The sequence below is a fragment of the Solanum pennellii genome, chromosome 5 (genome assembly GCF_001406875.1).
Source record: "Solanum pennellii chromosome 5, SPENNV200".
NCBI lineage: Eukaryota > Viridiplantae > Streptophyta > Magnoliopsida > Solanales > Solanaceae > Solanum > Solanum pennellii.
The window spans coordinates 6,219,354-6,236,517 of NC_028641.1; the positions used below are offsets into that span (position 1 = coordinate 6,219,354).

At 35.1% G+C, this 17,164-nt stretch overlaps 3 protein-coding genes across 6 annotated transcripts; 1 reads left to right on the forward strand and 2 right to left on the reverse strand.

Annotated features, from left to right (window-relative positions):
* The first annotated feature begins 3,657 nt into the window (after positions 1-3,657).
* Positions 3,658-4,791, forward strand: LOC107019236 (receptor-like protein Cf-9 homolog). The gene has a single exon (XM_027917186.1). It carries the CDS (start codon positions 3,658-3,660, stop codon positions 4,789-4,791), a length of 1,134 nt encoding a protein of 377 aa, XP_027772987.1.
* Positions 4,792-4,984: 193 nt separating this feature from the next.
* LOC107018781 (cytochrome c oxidase assembly protein COX11, mitochondrial) lies at positions 4,985-10,314 on the reverse strand. Its single transcript, XM_015219350.2, has 8 exons — positions 10,054-10,314; positions 8,302-8,407; positions 7,812-8,178; positions 7,683-7,735; positions 6,912-6,984; positions 6,693-6,797; positions 5,415-5,495; positions 4,985-5,323 (listed from the first exon to the last, which is right to left on the reverse strand). The coding sequence occupies exons 2-8, from the start codon at positions 8,382-8,384 to the stop codon at positions 5,222-5,224; spliced, it is 864 nt and encodes a 287-aa protein (XP_015074836.1). The 5' UTR covers positions 8,385-8,407; positions 10,054-10,314; the 3' UTR covers positions 4,985-5,221.
* Positions 10,315-11,205: 891 nt separating this feature from the next.
* Positions 11,206-16,617, reverse strand: LOC107020642 (probable methyltransferase PMT5). 4 transcript variants are annotated; one of them, XR_001456955.2, is made up of 10 exons: positions 16,341-16,617; positions 15,159-16,119; positions 14,930-15,065; positions 14,526-14,766; positions 13,661-13,886; positions 13,026-13,177; positions 12,583-12,886; positions 11,974-12,106; positions 11,663-11,870; positions 11,206-11,530 (listed from the first exon to the last, which is right to left on the reverse strand). XR_001456955.2 is itself a non-coding variant. In XM_015221083.2 (9 exons), the coding sequence occupies exons 2-9, from the start codon at positions 15,668-15,670 to the stop codon at positions 11,721-11,723; spliced, it is 1,854 nt and encodes a 617-aa protein (XP_015076569.1). In that variant the 5' UTR covers positions 15,671-16,119; positions 16,341-16,617; the 3' UTR covers positions 11,206-11,720. The 4 variants fall into 4 exon arrangements, 2 of the variants coding, with proteins under 2 accessions (XP_015076569.1, XP_015076570.1); XR_001456956.2 differs by having other exon boundaries at positions 13,026-13,174; positions 16,341-16,616; XM_015221083.2 differs by having other exon boundaries at positions 11,206-11,870.
* Between the last annotated feature and the right edge of the window lie 547 nt (positions 16,618-17,164).

Below are 17,164 nucleotides of genomic sequence, written 5' to 3' on the forward strand. Positions count from 1 at the left end.
GGATATGTAATTTGTTGAAGTATTGTTGTTGAGGATATGTAATTTGTTGAAGTGTTGTTGTTGAGGATATGTAATTTGTCTAAGTGTTGTTGTTGAGCTACGTGCTATGTAAACTGTGAGCTGTTAGGTTGGGTTGATTTAAATGCATGTTGTAGTTGTGGAGGTTCGGTTGGGGGTGGTAGGAGTACCCGTATTTTATCCCCTTAGCTTGTGTTTAGACGTTTTACTTGCTGGGTACCGTGTGGTTTGGTACTCAACCCTTGCTACTACAAATTTTTTTGTAGGTTACTAGCCCGGACTTTGTGATATTTCCCTTCTCCTTGTCCGAGGTTTCTTGGAGATTTGTCAGGTAGCTGTTTCCATCGCAGCAGACTTTCGTCTCCTTAATTATGATCTTGTTCTATTCTAGAAACAAGTTCATTTGAGACTTGAGTTTTTCTTTTGAATCAATTGTAATACTTTAGAGGCTTGTACACGTGACTACCAGGTTTTGGGGGTTTTATTAAGTTACTTATATTTTATTTCCGCATTTTATTGTAATGGTTGAGTTTTAGGCTGACTTGTCTTGGTGGGATAAGACGAGTGCCATCACGCCCATTTTTGGGTCGTGACAGAATCATACTCAGCCTCTACAGGATTCGCGCCACTTGTTTTAACAATTAGGGGTCACGAAATAGGAATTCTAGATTTTTTTTTCAAATTTTCATGTGTATTAGTCTATAAATTTTTTAGCATATCACTAGTTGGCACTGTTTGATCCAATTTTTTTAGAATAACCCGTAATGACTTAATGAACCACACTCATAGCCTCTACATGATCTATGCTACTTTTTATAGTATTTAGGGATAACAAAATAGAAATTCATGATTTTCTTAGTTTTTGGTGTGTATTAATTTATGAATGTTTAATAAATATTTTAGGATCAACTGTAATGATGTGGTGAACCATACTCATAGCGTCTACATGATCCACACCATTTTTTAAAGCATTTAGAGGTTCATAAAATATGAATTCTGAATTTTCTTAGTTTTTCATGTGTTAATTCATTAACTTTATGAAAATATTACTTACGGGCTCTTTTTTGTCAATATTTATTTAAAATCGTCTGTAATGATCTAGTGAACTATATCCATCACCTACGACGCCCTTTATATTATTTAGGAATTATGAAATATCAATTCAGAACTTTCTTAGTTTTCATATGTGTTACACTCCCATGATTTTCCATTTTTGTCTCACTTTTCTCAAATATGTTTTAGCTTAAATATTCACATCAATTTTGTGTTATTAGAGGAATATAAATAAATAACATAACTTCATGGGGAAGATCTTTTTCCATTTCTGAAATGCAAACTTTGTTGCTTATTTTCTCTTTTATTAATAACAAAGAGGGAATTGCTCAAATGGTAAGCATCCTCCATATTCGTTCTTCAGATCTCTGGTCCGAACTGTCAAGGGAGCAAGGTGAAGCCCCCCCTTTTTGCTCGGTAGGTGACTCGAGCCTATAATTTTGAGGTCGGAGGTGAAAGATTATTACCATCCGAGCTACCTCTTTTGTCAGCTCCGAAGAAACCTTTATGGAGTTGTGAAGGAAAAAGTATTCCTGAGTCTTCTCTAGTAACTAGTTCAAGTTTTATATTGCACTTGAACCAAATCAAGTTTAATTTCAAATTTGTCTAGACTCAACACAATTTATATACAAAAAAAGAATTCTAAATTTTATTAATTTTTCACATGTATTAGTTCATGAATTTTTTAACATATGACTGGTTGGCTCTATTTGATCCCCAATTTTTTAGTATCACTCGTAATGACATGATGAACCATACTCATAGCTTTCTAACATGATCCACACCAATTTTTACAACAGGCCTTAGCGTCGCAAAACAAGAATTCAGGATTTACTTAGTTTTTTGTGAGCATTAATTAGTACACAAATTTTGAAAATATTACTGATTGACTCTTTTTGACGGAATTTTTTTTAAGATCATCCTGTAATGATCTGGTGAACCATACTCTTTAGCTTCTATATGATTCACACCATTAGCATTTGGATGTGTATGTAACAGTCCATAAACTTCTAAAAATATTACTGACCGGCTTCAATTGATCAATATTTTCTTAAATGACCTAGTGAACCATATCCATTGCCTAGAGGATCCACGCCACCCTTTTTAGTATTGAAGGATTATATAAAATTAAAATTCAAAATTGTCTTAATTTTCGTGTGTGTTACTCCATAATTTTCCATTTGTGTCTCACTCTGAAATTGGTAAACTCACTAATCTTATGTATCTTGCTTTGTCCATCACTTATATTTCAGGCACAATCTCTGAGCAAAAAATCAGCATTTTCCAGAAGGAATTAAATGTTGGGTAATGTAAACATGATGAATATTACAAATGCTCAAATCATGGAGTTAACATTGTTGATTCAAAAAACTTAAGGATCATCTAGTGAGTCATATTCACAACCTCTAGAGGATTCATGTTATTCCTTTTTTCAAGTATTTAGGGGGTTACGAAACAAAAATTCATGATTTTCTTAGTTTTCTACGTGTTAGTTCATGAATTTTTAAAAATATTACTTGTAGACTTTGTTTCGCCCATTTTTTTTAGAATCATTTCATAGTGACCTGGTGAATCATACTCATAGCCTCTACATAATTCACACGATTTTTTTAGCAGAATTTTTTTCTTTTTTTTTCGTGTGTGTTAGTCCATGAACTTTTGAGAATATTACTGATCAGCTCTTTTTGGTCAAAACTTTTTAAGGATCGTCAGTAATGACCTGATGAACCATACCTACAGTATCAACATGATCCACGTTACTCACCGACTTTTTTTTGGTCCAATTTTTAGAATCATCCATAGTGACCTAGTAAACCAAACTCGCCACCTCTAGAGTATCCATGCCAAAATTAGGAAATAAGAATTCAGAATTTTCTTGGTTCTATTCCAACTTCATTAGGAAATTTGAACAACTTGACCTATTTGTATTTTTATGAGAATCGCCTTTCTGGCTCCATTTCTGAAGAAATAGGGAAACTCGACAATCTTATCAAGGTAAGGGTAAAATCTGCATACGCACTACCCTTCCCAAACGTCATTTGTAGAATTACATGGGATATGGTGGTGTCGACATCTTAGTTTTTAATACTAGTACAACACTTAACCAGGGAAGTGGATCACATTTATCAACCAAAAAACACAACAGAAGACAAGTCATTGACTCATTGAATTGTACTACAATTTCGACATCTTCATTAAAACTTAGGCCAATTTAAGAGTCATTGACTCCAAAGTCTACTCTTGTGTTTCACTTTCACAAGCTGAGAAAATGAAGACTCATTGACTAGCAAGACCTGCTACAATAGAAAAATACAAGTTCTTGATCAATAACCAAAATAATCAACTTAAAATCAATAATGATGGTTACCAAAATATTTCCTCTACTTCATTTTTTCACTCTCTTATATCTCTTCACAAATACTTATACTTCTATTGAGGAAGCAACTTCTCTCCTAAAATGGAAATCAACTTTGCATTATAAGAATGATTCATTATTGGCTTCATGGACACAAAATTCTAGTGAATGCAGGGATTGGAATGAAGTTAAATGTTCTAATGGAAGGGTAAACAGTTTGGATATTACAAATGCAAGTGCTATTGGCACACTCTATGATTTTCCTTTTTTCGACTCTCATTTTTCTTGAATATGTTAATCTTAGTATAAATCATTTCTCTGGAATCATTCCACTTGAAATTGGTAAACTCACTAATCTTGTCCGTCTTGATTTGTCCAACAATTATATTTCAGGCACAATCCCACCACAAATCGACTCACTAACCAAGCTTGGGACCTTCCACATCTCTATGAACCAGTTGAATGGTTCGATTCCAAAAGAAATAGGTTACCTAAGGTCTCTTACTCGGCTAGCTTTAAATACTAACCTTCTTGAAGGTTCTATCCCTACTTCATTAGGGAATTTGAACAACTTGACCTATTTGTGTCTTTATGGAAATCGCCTTTCTGGCTCCATTCCTGTAGAAATAGGGAAACTCGTCAATCTTATTAAAACTTATCTTGGTTCAAATCAGTTAGCAGGTCATATTCCTCCAGAAATAGGTAACTTGATCAATGTAAGAGTGTTCTCTGCTTCCTCCAACGAAATTTATGGTCCCATTCCTGTAGAAAAAGCAAAGATGCAAACACTTGAGGTATTGGACCTATCAGACAACTTGCTTGAAGGAGAGATACCAGAACAACTCGTTTATCTTTCAAATCTTGTTTGGTTGGATCTCTCCTACAATCGTCTCACAGGATGCATACCTGAAGGACGTCAATTTGTAAACTTTGGGGAAAATTCATATGCATTCCAAAGTAATATTGGATTACATGGATACCCAGTTACGAGACGTTGTCATAATAAAGGGGTAGAAGAAGGAAATGATACATCATCATTGCTAGATCAAGAAATCAATTCTCAATTCCTCATTGAATGGAAACCGATTCTTTTGGGCTATGGATGTGGACTATGTATTGGATTTTCTATTGGATATTTCACGATTTCTACTGGAAATCCAAAATGGCTTTCAAAATTCATTGAAGAATATGAACACACAATTACTACGCAAAGGAGAAAAAAGCAACAAGGTCAAAGGGATAACAGAAGAGGAAATAATCAACAAAGTCAAAGGGACAACAAAAGAAGAAATAATCACTTCTACGAAGTACTTAAAATTAGGTCTTTTAATTTAAGTTCTATATTGATCTTTAGTTTATTGTAACTATTGAGGGTTTATCAGAAACAACAGATCTATCTCTACTAGGTAGGAATAAGGTCGTACGCTTTACCTTCAGACTCAGCTCATGAGATTATATTGAGTATGTTGTCATTGACATCTTAGATTTCATAGAAGTACAATACATAACAAGTTTAGTGTTTTAACAGTTATCAACCAACAAAACAGAAAGACAAAATATGGCTAAAGAAAAGGCTACAATTGCTGTAGCCATTTCATATTTTTATGTTATCTTTTAAATTATTGTAGTAGGATGATAAATGAGTTTTTTTTGGTCCAGTAATAGCACAAACTACAGGTGAAACAATGTTTTCACTGTTCATTCCCTTGTCAGCCACAAAAATCAAGTTATTGCTGCAGTAAATTACATATCTGGTGGTGACCATGCCCAGGTGGCAGGAGCTATGCAGCTTCTTTATTTGTCCGAGACCTTAAAGAAGGTGTATGATAGGATCAAATTGTTTATGCCATCCATTTTGGGGTCGGTTTCAAACTCAGGATCAATGTAAAAGAAAACCTACAAATGCAAGTTGATTAATGTGTCATTGGAATGAAAAGAGGTATAGATGCAATAATCTTCAGGCAACGAAAGTTGAGGAGCTACTTACAGGCATGTCAATCTGCTCCCCGGGAAGCAATCGCTGTTCCTCAAAGCAAAAACATTGTATTTTATTGAAATATACAGCAGCCTGATAAGACAAACATGAAGGATCAGCATTAAGCCCAAAATTGTTTGCCCTAATTATTGATGAGCTAACACACACAAAAGAAAATAGAGGTCATATTGTGTTAATCGAACAAACCAATGAGGATGTTATCCAAAAGATGGAAGTGTGGAGAATCATTCTACAATGAAAGGGATTTAAGAAAAGCAAAAGACCGAATGCAGTACGAGCTTAGTCAAAATAAGAAGAGTGAATATGATGTGAGATTAGACGGGGTTGAGGTGCTTGAGTAGTGTTTATAGATATCTAGGTGAGATGCTCTTAAAAAATGGTATGGTTGAAATGGAAAAGGGCTATCAAGGTTTTACATGATAGTATGATTACTACTAAACGAAAAGGTAAGTTTTATGGAACAACTATAAGCCTAGCAGTGTTATATGAGAGTGAACATTATGCCACTAATGTCTAACACACCCACAAGTTAAATGGCGCAGTAATGTCTATGTCATTAATTAAGATGGATGTTCGATCAGAATATAAAAGATGAAAATAACCTCGCTAGAGGGTGCAAGTTGCGCATAGTTATGACTGTTTTTTAAATGTGTGAATTTGACAACTAAGTATGGGTCTACTAGGGTGACTATGCTATGAAATTGAAGGCACATCACCATTATGGTTGTCAATTATACTAATCTATTCAGAACAATATATTTTGAGCAAACGACTGGACTACAAAATATATAACCGTCAGTAGTAGATACATGATCTATGCAGAGTCTCAAAAGCATAGTGACATGGGGTCTCATCCTTCACTTCCTTTTTAGAGAGTACGATTAAGTTCTGTGTCGGATAGTTAAAACCTTCATGTTGGTGACGCTCTTGAACAGAGGGTGTGGCACCAAATTGGTGCCAACGTCAATGAAAGTTGACTCTCAAACATCATATTGTAACTTTATTTTTAAAAGAAAAGATTCCTTTATTTATGACCTATAATATGTTTGGAAGAGACTCTGAAATAGAAGACTTGTCTAATAGAAATAACATAACAATTATGAGGAGTATCTACAGTTTTGAGATGTTCCATAGAGGAAAACATTGAAATATGACAATAGGTGGAGGGACTAGGGAGTTCTGTCTTGAAGTCACATAAGCTGCCTAAAGGTTGTAGAGAACAAGGGAGGTGGACAAACTACACTCACACCTAATTTTATAAGCAAATACCTTCATGGGGGTCACATTGTATGTTGATACACCTGTAATAGGAGTCGAACTTCGATTTTCAGCAGTGTAAAACGCTAGAGCGCTCTCTCCTGGTTTTACTCTTACCTGAATCACAAGATAAGGAGAATACATCAAGTGGAACATAGGAAGCATGCTAAACCACTAGTACGTTGACTAACTATTAATGAACATAACACATGCCTATAACGGAAAAGGCACCTCACGCTGTGTTGGAGTAAACTTCCAAGGCATCCCGTCTGCTACATCAGCATTGAATTGTACTGCAATCTCCCTAATGAAATATAAAAGAGTTACATAAATAAATTGTGAAAAAAGGCTTCACTTAGAAACATACCATATTAGAAATTTCTTCCAGAAATAATGTTTTTCTTTTGATAATTGAGAAATCTCCAATGGCCAGTGGAATGGTTAGAAATTAGGTGGATTTGCAAGTTATCTGTAGTATTTGCTTCAAGAAACACCGCTGTATTTCTTATTCACTATCTTTTAGGAAAGTAGACAGAAAGAACTAAAGAGAAACAATGCTTCTTAGAAGCGAAAAGCACAAAAAACGACAAGGTCCATGAAGCTTGAAACAAAAGTGAGAAGTAAAGCTCGTTCTTTTTGAAGTGAAGTGCACCATTCACAAGAAATCTCATTGCTTTTAGTAACTAAATGAAATTGCAATAAAAATTGCTTATTTCAGCATCTAATAAGACATTATGCCAATATTAATGCAACTCCTTAACATTGAGATTCAAAGAATTGACCGGTTCTTCTTTGTATCAGTATGGCTTCATGGTTTGGAGAGCCCACTTCTCTAGAGCGCATGCCTCCACCCATGGAGAGATGTCCCCTAGTTTTGCATCACTTCATCTCTTTAAGTTATGAAGCAATGATTTTTAATAACATGAGTGAACAAAAAACTTTTAAATGTACCCATGCAAGTTACAATAAAAAAGATCTTCAAGTGAGCAACATATGAAGTACCTGGAAGTAACTCTTCCATCTTTCTCGTGTCGGGCAATCTTTTCTTCAACACTCTGTAAGGTGGAAAATTTCATTAATTTCAGGACTCTGAAAGCCTATCCATAACCACATTAATGAAGAATAACTGACCTCCCGGCGTTGAATTGTACCTCCATATCCCGTGGCTTGGCAGAATCTCCTGTACAGGGGAACTGCAGCATAGCTAGCCCCTACCATAGCAAAAACTAAACCCACCAAATAAAAGAGCATCTTCCTTGATTTATTCTCTGTTGCAGTAGCCTGAGTTGCATAATGATGACGAAGATTCAACACTGGCCAAGACGTAACTGTACTCTGCCCTCTCAAAAAGGAGGGCCCTTTGCAGTTGTGAAGAGTAGATTTGTTAAGCTCACATCTTGATGTGAAACCTCGATATCCAAAACCAAAGATTTGTCCATATTTATTGTTGATTACCCCAAGATTTATATCTTTTGACGCTACAATTTCAAGATATTCCCTGAATCAATGAAGAATAGGTTGAGCAATATGGGACACACTCAACTACCATTAACTCATGGCAATGCAGATATGCCAGAAGGGAAAAAGAACTAAGAGAAAAGTAAAATAGCTAATTAATCACCTGGATGTGGAAAGTGGATAATGATGAGTCCTGTTTAAAGAAAGTAAAGGATTGACTCTTCTAGAGAGCCTGAAAAGTGACATCTTCCGCGAAACTGGAAGCAACCCTGTAATCAACACATCCAAGATTGTCATTTTCTTTTTTGGAGATCCACATGCTCTAGTATCTTTAAGAAGAACATATTTCACTTCAATTAATAGTCCAGCACTATTCTGTTGTTTTACTGCTGAAGACTTCTGATGAAATAAAGGTGCTTGAAAAGCAAAGCTTAGTATTGGAACACATATTACTCGTAAATTGATGTAGAAGCACCCGTGACATTGAAGGCTTTCAATTTGACATCGAGTTATAAGTGCTTTAAAAGGATGTGGAAACCAAAAAATCAAGTCAAGGAAACGGGAAAAATCTTTTTAATTATGGATATTCTTGCAGTTTCGGCCCATTCAATTATTAAGGCCTTAGCTGAGGGAAAATTTGGGTATTGAAACCTTAATTAGAACCTGAAAATAGTCTCTTTCTTTTCCCTTTTAGGGGGTTAGCGTTGGATGATAATACTCCTTCTGGTGAGTATTTAGGGATTATCCCTTGTAACTCCGTATTGAACCTCTTTTGGTTTCTTCCTTGTAGAAGTTCATTTCCTTCTTCCAAGGATAAAATCTAATAATATAATAGTTAGCTTTATCCATTATTTCTACTAAGTTCTGTCCTCCGCAGTCTAACTTCTACTTCTATCCATGTGTTCTATCTGTTTCTTATTTATTTTTTTGATTTCCTTGTTATTGCATTTTAATCAACATCATTTGTTATCAGACGGTAGCTTCTTTTAACACAGTTCCTAGTTTATTGCTCCTTTATGTTATACAAATCTTTAAAAAAGATCAATCAAGGTTAGCTTTTTATTACAAATTCACTTGCTAGAGATTTGGGTTCTTTTTCAGCAGCTTTGGTGAGCCTTACCTATACTCAATGATGGCTAGTTTACTCTCTTTCATCCTTTTGCTCAGGGATATGTCCTGATGATACCTATATTTATTTATTTTTGTAATAAAGATGAGACTCCATAAAATGCATTATTCCAGTTCAGACAAAGCTACAGGAACAGGATTAAGGGAAACAACAAGAACATATTGTCTGGAGAGGGTAGGATGTAGTACCCAGTCCTTACCCCCTACCTCTATGGAGTAGAGAGGCGGTTTCGATAGCCCCTCAGCTCAAAAGAAGTGAAATCTAAGTAGGACTAAGGAAAACTGATATAAAAACACCACCAGTATAAAAGTGCACTGCAAACTAATAAAAAATCAAACAAGCCTATGAACCAACTGGACAATAAGAAATAAACCTGAGAGCCAAAATCAATAGATTAGATAGACTCCATAGACTCAAATACCTCTCTCTCTAACAAATAGAGAATCAAAAGTTTGTGACAGCCTAAGATTGGGCACGTATTAAAAAAAATTGAATCACAACACATTAAATTGTTAAAGACTTTGTTTGGATGGTTGTTACATATAGCTTCATAATGCATCATATCGTCACACATACGCAATTTGAAAGATAAACCTTTACAAAAAGATACGGTAAATGATAAAATAGGATTATGAGATGATAAACAGAGACATAATGAGAAGAAAAAACAAGGTTACTACGCAATCACACTGATTAATGATACGAAATTAAAGCAATAATCAATACATAAATATAGAAGCACCCAAACAAGCTACAAGCAGTAAATAGAGTCGATTTGAGGTATACCGGTATTTTTCTCGGAATCTTAAGCTCCAAACTATACAAATTTGTTCCCAAAATAGCAAAAATCAAGAGGCTCTTGTCGGAATTCGAACAAATAGGTGAAAATGCGCAGTAACCTCGAAGTACAAACGTAAATCCCAATCTTTTACTCAAGTCTCCGGTAGAGAGAAGTGGCCGCCGGTGGAGTGGGAAAATGGTTCAGGCGAGGAAGATGAAAGTTATGAGGAAATTACAGTTGAGGCCCAAATTTAGTGAAATTGGGTCCATTAGAAACTAGAAGGCCCAAACATGGTTTGTCAAATTACATTTGAATACTAACCGTATAAAGTGCGGAGTCAGATTCAGGATTTGAAAGTGTAGCCATCACTATCTTTAATGTATATTAGGGTTTTTCAAAATCGATAATCTTAATTGAAAAGTAAAAGTTATTCTTTTATCGATAAAGAATAATTGATTTAGCGGTTTTGGTAACAGTTTTGATTTTTTTATTATCGGGTTATTCATTTTTAAAGGATTGAGGTTTTTTCTTAACGGGTTAATCGATAACCCGATATACAATTAAATAATTGTATTAATGTTATTTGATATATAAAGTATTTATCTTAGAGTTTCGTTTCATACTTTTACTTTTGACTTTCTCAAACTCTCGGTTAAAAAACAATGTGATTGTGTTTGCTTTCGAGTAAAAAAAAACAATGTGATTGTGTTTGCTTTCGAGTAAAATATCATCTGTCAACTCATATGCATGATTCATCTAATTTTTATCCTTATTTCAAAGTAATTTTTTAAAATCAAATTCTTAGCTATTTCACCGATAACGATTGTTAACTAAATATCCACCACCCCAAATCAATTCATTATTTGTTTGTTAGAAATATTTGAGCTTTACTACAACATGAGAACAAAAAATTGAGATAGAGCACACTACAAGTCTATCTTAGATATTTTGAATTATTTTTAAACGGTTAAACGACACTCGAACTTGTTCTATACCTAAATTTGTACTGTTGTGTGTATATATATAGAGAGAGAGAATATCGGATACCATACTCAACCTCTAAATCCACACTCGTATCAAATACCATACTCGAGTCCAAGCAATAAAGTATAATGCAGCCCTACAAGACAAATGATGGAAGGCCAATTCTTGAAGAATTTGGTTAAGTGTCATCTTTATGATTGATCCAATATAGAACATTTGCTCTCAGTAAAGGGTAGTTCCTCAGTACAAAACATAATTCAATTACAAAATTCAGAATGAATTTCAAAATTGAAAAAAAAAATGAGATGAAAGAATTGTTACATAAATATTGAAGAAGAATAAAAATAGAAAAAGGCCAAAAATCTTCTGTTGTGTACTGTTAACTACTTAATGAAACAAAAGCACTTTCTATATTCATCAGCTTCCAAATACTTTAGTTTCAGCTTTGTGAGCACCATATTATGCGAGGACCACAGACGTCAACGCGCAGCTTGTGGCCTTGTAATATCAAAATGTAGTCCACTTCATGAAAAAAAATATATGACAGAAAGCGCGGATTTACAGATTTTCAATTGAACTTCCGCGGTTTTCATACTTATTCCTCGTTTACACGAGAAGTTAAGAACTTACCAGTGTTAAAAAGGACTGGACAACCATTGGATTGGTGAAGTTATGCATTTGCAGAATATCACTTCCTCACGAATGGTTTTTGGCATACAAGTAGTCGCTGGTCACTTCCATTCTGGAGGTCGATCACCCTGGCTTCCCAGCGGATTTGGGCAGCTAATGTACGTGCTTTCTCTATTGTACCCAATGTATCAGAAAGAATAATCCATCCCTGCAACAAGTATATTGTTACAATGAGGGAAACAAGCTAACCTTCGAAGAAAAAGAAAACCAAAAGATCATTAAAGAAATATAGAGAGCAAATGGAATATTACCTCAGGCCTTAAAATACGATCCATCTCCAGAAGTAGTTCAAACATGCTGCATTTTTGTGAAGCAATGTGGGAAAGGAGCCCATTTGCATGGAGCAAATCATATGTTCGGGGATATGTAGGGAAGGGTTCACACCTACACCAATGTTTGAACAACACGCGGAATCAATAACCAGAATATTTCGAGCATCTAGCAATAAAAACAGTTCAACTCCAATTGTTTTATGAGAATTCAACTGAAAGGACTCAAATTTTAAGAATATATCCAGGTGAGAATATGGTCGAGCTTCTTATGATCTTAAATTCATTCTCACTGACCATATAAAGACATCACTAAGCAGAAGATATTAATTCTGGTGACGGAGAAGATTACAATCACAACCAAAACCTATTCAGGCTGACAGCCAACATTAAATTACGCATGGAAAACAACAGGATCATTCCATAAAGATGTAATTGCTTCCGCTAACTAATACGAAACAGAAAATATATAGTAAAATTTTACTATCAAGAAACTTGAGAACATGAAAGCATTCTTTCCAATTTTAGCATGTTCACACATCCAAGCACATGTATTTGCAAGTCTTTAGAACATTTATAACAATGTCTCACCAATTATGCAGAACACCGGCAAAACCTTGATCATGTATGAGAGGAAGTGTATTACGTGCCCCAAGAGGAACCACATTCATCACCCATACGGCTTTTCTTGCCTCCATTAATGCAGCACTAAGACCGCCATAATGAGCATTCATGTCCATGACATTACGCACCATATTATATGGAGGTAATGGATCATCATCACCTGGCCTTTTCGGATGGTCAGAGAAAATCAAGGGTGATAGCAAAGACCAATAATTTCTCAGAGCTAATTTCCAGAAGTTCGAATCCTCGAAGAAATCATCAGGATGGAGCCCTGTCACAAAGCAAAAGATTGGTAAAAAAATGACTGCTAAAAATAGAGGGACAAAATAACCCAGAATTGGAGAACGAATATAAAACTGAAAACGTTGCAACAACCAATCTAGTTTTGGGAAAACAGAAAGAACACTTGCCGTGAATTTCAAGCTCAGTTGAGTTCAGATGATCAGATTTGCTATGAATTGGAACCCACCGGCGACTCGTTGTCCCAGATATACAGTGTGCAAGTGGTTGGTAGTACATTTGCATCTCATTTCCTTTACAAACTGGTATCTCACCCTGACTGCTACAATTAAACGAAAATTCTTATCACGGAAGTTAAGTGGAAAAAGAAGAAAAATAAAAGGCAAAACTGAACTTGGAAACAGATCAAAACATACGAATATTAACACCAGAGCATAAACGGCAACTTTTTTGGTTTTGTAAATGATATAGGGCAATTGGGGGCATAGGCATACAATACTTTATAAACAAGTGCACAAATGACAACAGTTTCAAACCTATCCATGATCCATTAAAAATGTTTGGATGTGTGTGTGCGCATGGGTTGGGGGGTAGGGGGTAATGCCTTAACAAAAGAATATGGTCTTCTGTACCTTATTAGGTATTATATTTCTAGATTTGAAACTGCAAAACTTTCGTTCTTTCTTTTTAATCTTGAAATTAGCTTAGAACTTGATTTAACAAAAGTCGAGGAAGCGAGAAACCGAACGCAGTCGGAGAGTGGGAGTAAATTAGCTACACACATTGCCTTTCTTAGTAGCCTTACCTGGATGTATAACACTGAGAATCAGCTGTCTTCTGCCAAATAAACGTCTCTTCTTGCTGTGCCAAACGAGACCAACAGAGCTTCTTAGTGAATTCTTCCAGTGAACTAGATGTAATTCCGTTCTTTGTACTGGTAGTACTATCCTGCTGCTGGGTTGTAGGTGAGGTTAAGACAAAGTAACCACCAGGCTTGAGTAAACGGTCAATTTCAATAAGAAACAGCCCATCTGTTTTGTCAAATCATTGTCAGTTCCATGCTATTAAATTTATTTTCAAATTTTAACAGGACTTGAATGGATATTTAAATGTTTAGAAGGCGATATGAGATCTGAAATTGTATCATTATGATAGCTGAAAGATGAAAACAAACTCGCTTTTGATTTCCTCTACAGAAAATGTGAAAGTATAAAATCAACTATAGACTAGAATGCATCTGTATATATGAATATGTGTTGGTTTCTAAATAATAATATCTATTTAGCCCCAGCTTAAGATCAATCTCTGACACACAAGATAGTCTAAGCTTTCAGGCAACGGTCCAGCTCAGGTGAGAGAGCAGGATTTGAATTTTAAGGAAAACCGATTAGCAGGACACTAGTAAAGTATAGCTAAATAGGCAATATCAAGCAACATTATTCTATTTGGAAACTATGTTACCAATGTAGGGGGTAAATCATATAACAGATTGGAAAAGGATTACATGTAATGTTTCTAGGAGTGGACTAGACAATCGACATCATGAAATAAACATGCAAATGAAGTACATATCATATTTAATACATGGAAATTATAAATATAGTAAGATAAGACACTCATAAATGCCAGAAGGAAAATCGTACTTCCTCAAAGCACAACTGCAACAATACCTTTGCTATCCCAAATGATTCCACATTGAGCACAGTGAACCATGTCATAGGACAATGATGGAAATGGAAGCTGTTTCGAAATAAAGTTGCCAATGACAGCTGGAAGTCCTCTCTCGAGTGCTAACTGAACTTGGCTACCAGATGGTTCATATGGTGCCACACAAAGAGCCATCAACCTCAATGAGAGTAGATGGGCACCAAAGCTACCAAATCCACAACCAATATCCAGCACGGTGCGCACCTGTTATTCAGAAGAGAAAGACAATATATCTGCATTTAGATGTAGGAATGAAGCCAGTACCTCATTCGCAAACCAATATAATTGACTTTAAGGAAACACACAAAGATACAAACAAGAGATAAATAAGGATGTCTATTTAATGCAGCACAACCGTTGAACTTACACCGGCTTGAAGAAACTCTGTATCACTTCCCAGACCAATCATATCCGCAATAAGGTGAGAGTAATCTTTGACACCATCAACAATCATTCCATCCTCTGAATGGAAAGCTATTTGGTTCTCTTCCAATAACATTAGCCTGGAAAGAAAGTAAACTGGTGACCAACTTTAAAGAAGGCATAAAAAGTTAGATGCAAAATTTGAAAGATGACCTGAATTTGACCAACTATACCTTTTTGTCATGCTTCCAGAAGAAAGGAACTGATCTTTGGTTAGCTTCACATTTCCACTCCATATGACATCCCTACCTGCTGGCCAAGTCAGTGGAATCTTGTACTCCTTGGGAGGACGAACCAAACAATTTTGGTGTTCTTGCGATAACTCACAGTGCCTATCAAATTCCTCCCCATCTTTAAGCCCAGCTAACAGATTTGCCGATACATTATGGCAAGGCACATAATTCTCTCTTTCCTTCCCACAAAGACCAACATCCTTAATCAGGTTAGCTCCCAGAGAAATGCTCTTAAGCTCTAAATAATCATTTCTTGCTTGCTCCTTTAGCTTTCTATAATTTGTATAGATATCAGGCTTTGCATAGGAAGTCGCCGAGTCAAAGGTAGTAGTAGAAAATGATGATAACAATGCTAGTAGCACACAGACACTGACCAGACACAAGAGTATTCGGTTGAGTGGCGGTCTAGGGCCGAAAATTAATGATAGTTTATTGACCAAAGGGCTTCTCATGGCCAAGTTTCAAGAACCCCTTCGAAAATCGAGTTGAATTAGACCACTAGGTGGTAGCTATTGCTTCAACCTGAACCTCCAACAACTATGAAAAATATAATATATCATCAGAGACCATCTCCCATATATATCACCCAAAATCCAAACAATTTCAACTGGCATCTGTTTAAACCACTACCTAAGCTCAACATAAAGAAATTCTCCAATCATACCAAACTAAACAAGATTACAAATCAGGTAAAATTCCAATACCACAAGTCTCCACAATCACCAAGTACAACAATCAAATGGCAGATCAGTGAAAAGCCCCTCCTAAAACATTATGACACATCAACTACCAATGACTCACAATTCTCTCACACAACAAACAACCAATCCAACCAATGCCAATTCTGAAACAACTCTCTCTATTCCCTCATAAACCAAGCAATCCAAATCCTCAGATCACCCTGCAAAAAGACACCAAATGAAAAATACCAATCACAAATCAAGATTCAAAATTCTCAACCATTCCAATCATCAACAAAAAAAGATCAAAAACCCCAGATCAGATCCACATCCAAAATGCCATTTAAACCAAAAAATTACAACTTTAACCAAAAAGATTCAATCTTTACAACAAATGACAATCAAATAAAGCATAAAAGCTTAGGGTTTTTGTTTATTGTACCTAAAGATTGAGTCTTGATAAATGGGGTGGACATAAAATGTAGGAATGTCTCTCAATATATATATATTGTGACAGTTGCAGAAAGCTATGCAGAGTTGGGATTGGTATTGACATATAAAGAAAGATACAGAAAATGAAAAAGAAAAGAGTTTTTAGGAAAGAGAAGGCAACAGCAGCTTTATTTTTATTTTTTTTCTGTTAGAGAAAATGCAGAGAGTAAATCTCCTTGTTTGTTGTATACAGATCAAATTACAGGACTCGCACATTGAGAAATGAAAACTCACATAATCTAATAATTACAGGGGAATAATTGTGTTGAATATCTTTCTCTTTTTCACTTTTTTTTTTTGACAATTTTTTTATTTTTTATTTTTTACTTTTTGCCCTTTGTGACTAGGATTATTAGTGGGGCCTACTTTTCTTTTCCTTTAGTTTTATTTTTCAAAAAAAAGATTAAAACATAAAGGAGGGTAAAATAGTTTAAAAAATATCATAGTTATTAGAGTATTTTTATAAGAGCATAAAAAGAGATAAATACGATAGGTAATTTGAGACAGAAATAATTATTGTTATAGTTTTTTTGTACTATAGATGGCGATAAACAAAGAATGAAACAATGTGATAAATGTTAATATACTAATATTAATGGCAAGAATATAAAAAATAATTAACGACTTTTGGTGTAGACGGTTGTTATCTAGATACAAAGATGGGTAATATACTAATACTGATGGTAATAATATGATAAATAATTAACGGTTTGGATGGTTGTTACCTACTTACCTAGACGTTGTGGACAGATTTAGCATCGAGGTATATCTAAA

Coding starts and splice junctions, on each gene's coding strand:
- LOC107019236 (XM_027917186.1), top strand. CDS start 3,658: ATGCAAGTGCTATTGGCACACTCTATGATTTTCCTTTTTTCGACTCTC.
- LOC107018781 (XM_015219350.2), bottom strand. CDS start 8,384: ATGTCACTTTTCAGGCTCTCTAGAAGAGTCAATCCTTTACTTTCTTTA. Junction 6,985..7,682: donor GATGGAAGAGTTACTTCCAG/GTACTTCATATG, acceptor ATATTTCATTAG/GGAGATTGCAGTACAATTCA. Junction 5,324..5,414: donor GGGAGCAGATTGACATGCCT/GTAAGTAGCTCC, acceptor TTGCATTTGTAG/GTTTTCTTTTACATTGATCC.
- LOC107020642 (XM_015221083.2), bottom strand. CDS start 15,670: ATGAGAAGCCCTTTGGTCAATAAACTATCATTAATTTTCGGCCCTAGA. Junction 13,887..14,525: donor AATCATTTGGGATAGCAAAG/GTATTGTTGCAG, acceptor TTGACAAAACAG/ATGGGCTGTTTCTTATTGAA. Junction 13,178..13,660: donor TCTCAGTGTTATACATCCAG/GTAAGGCTACTA, acceptor GTTTAATTGTAG/CAGTCAGGGTGAGATACCAG.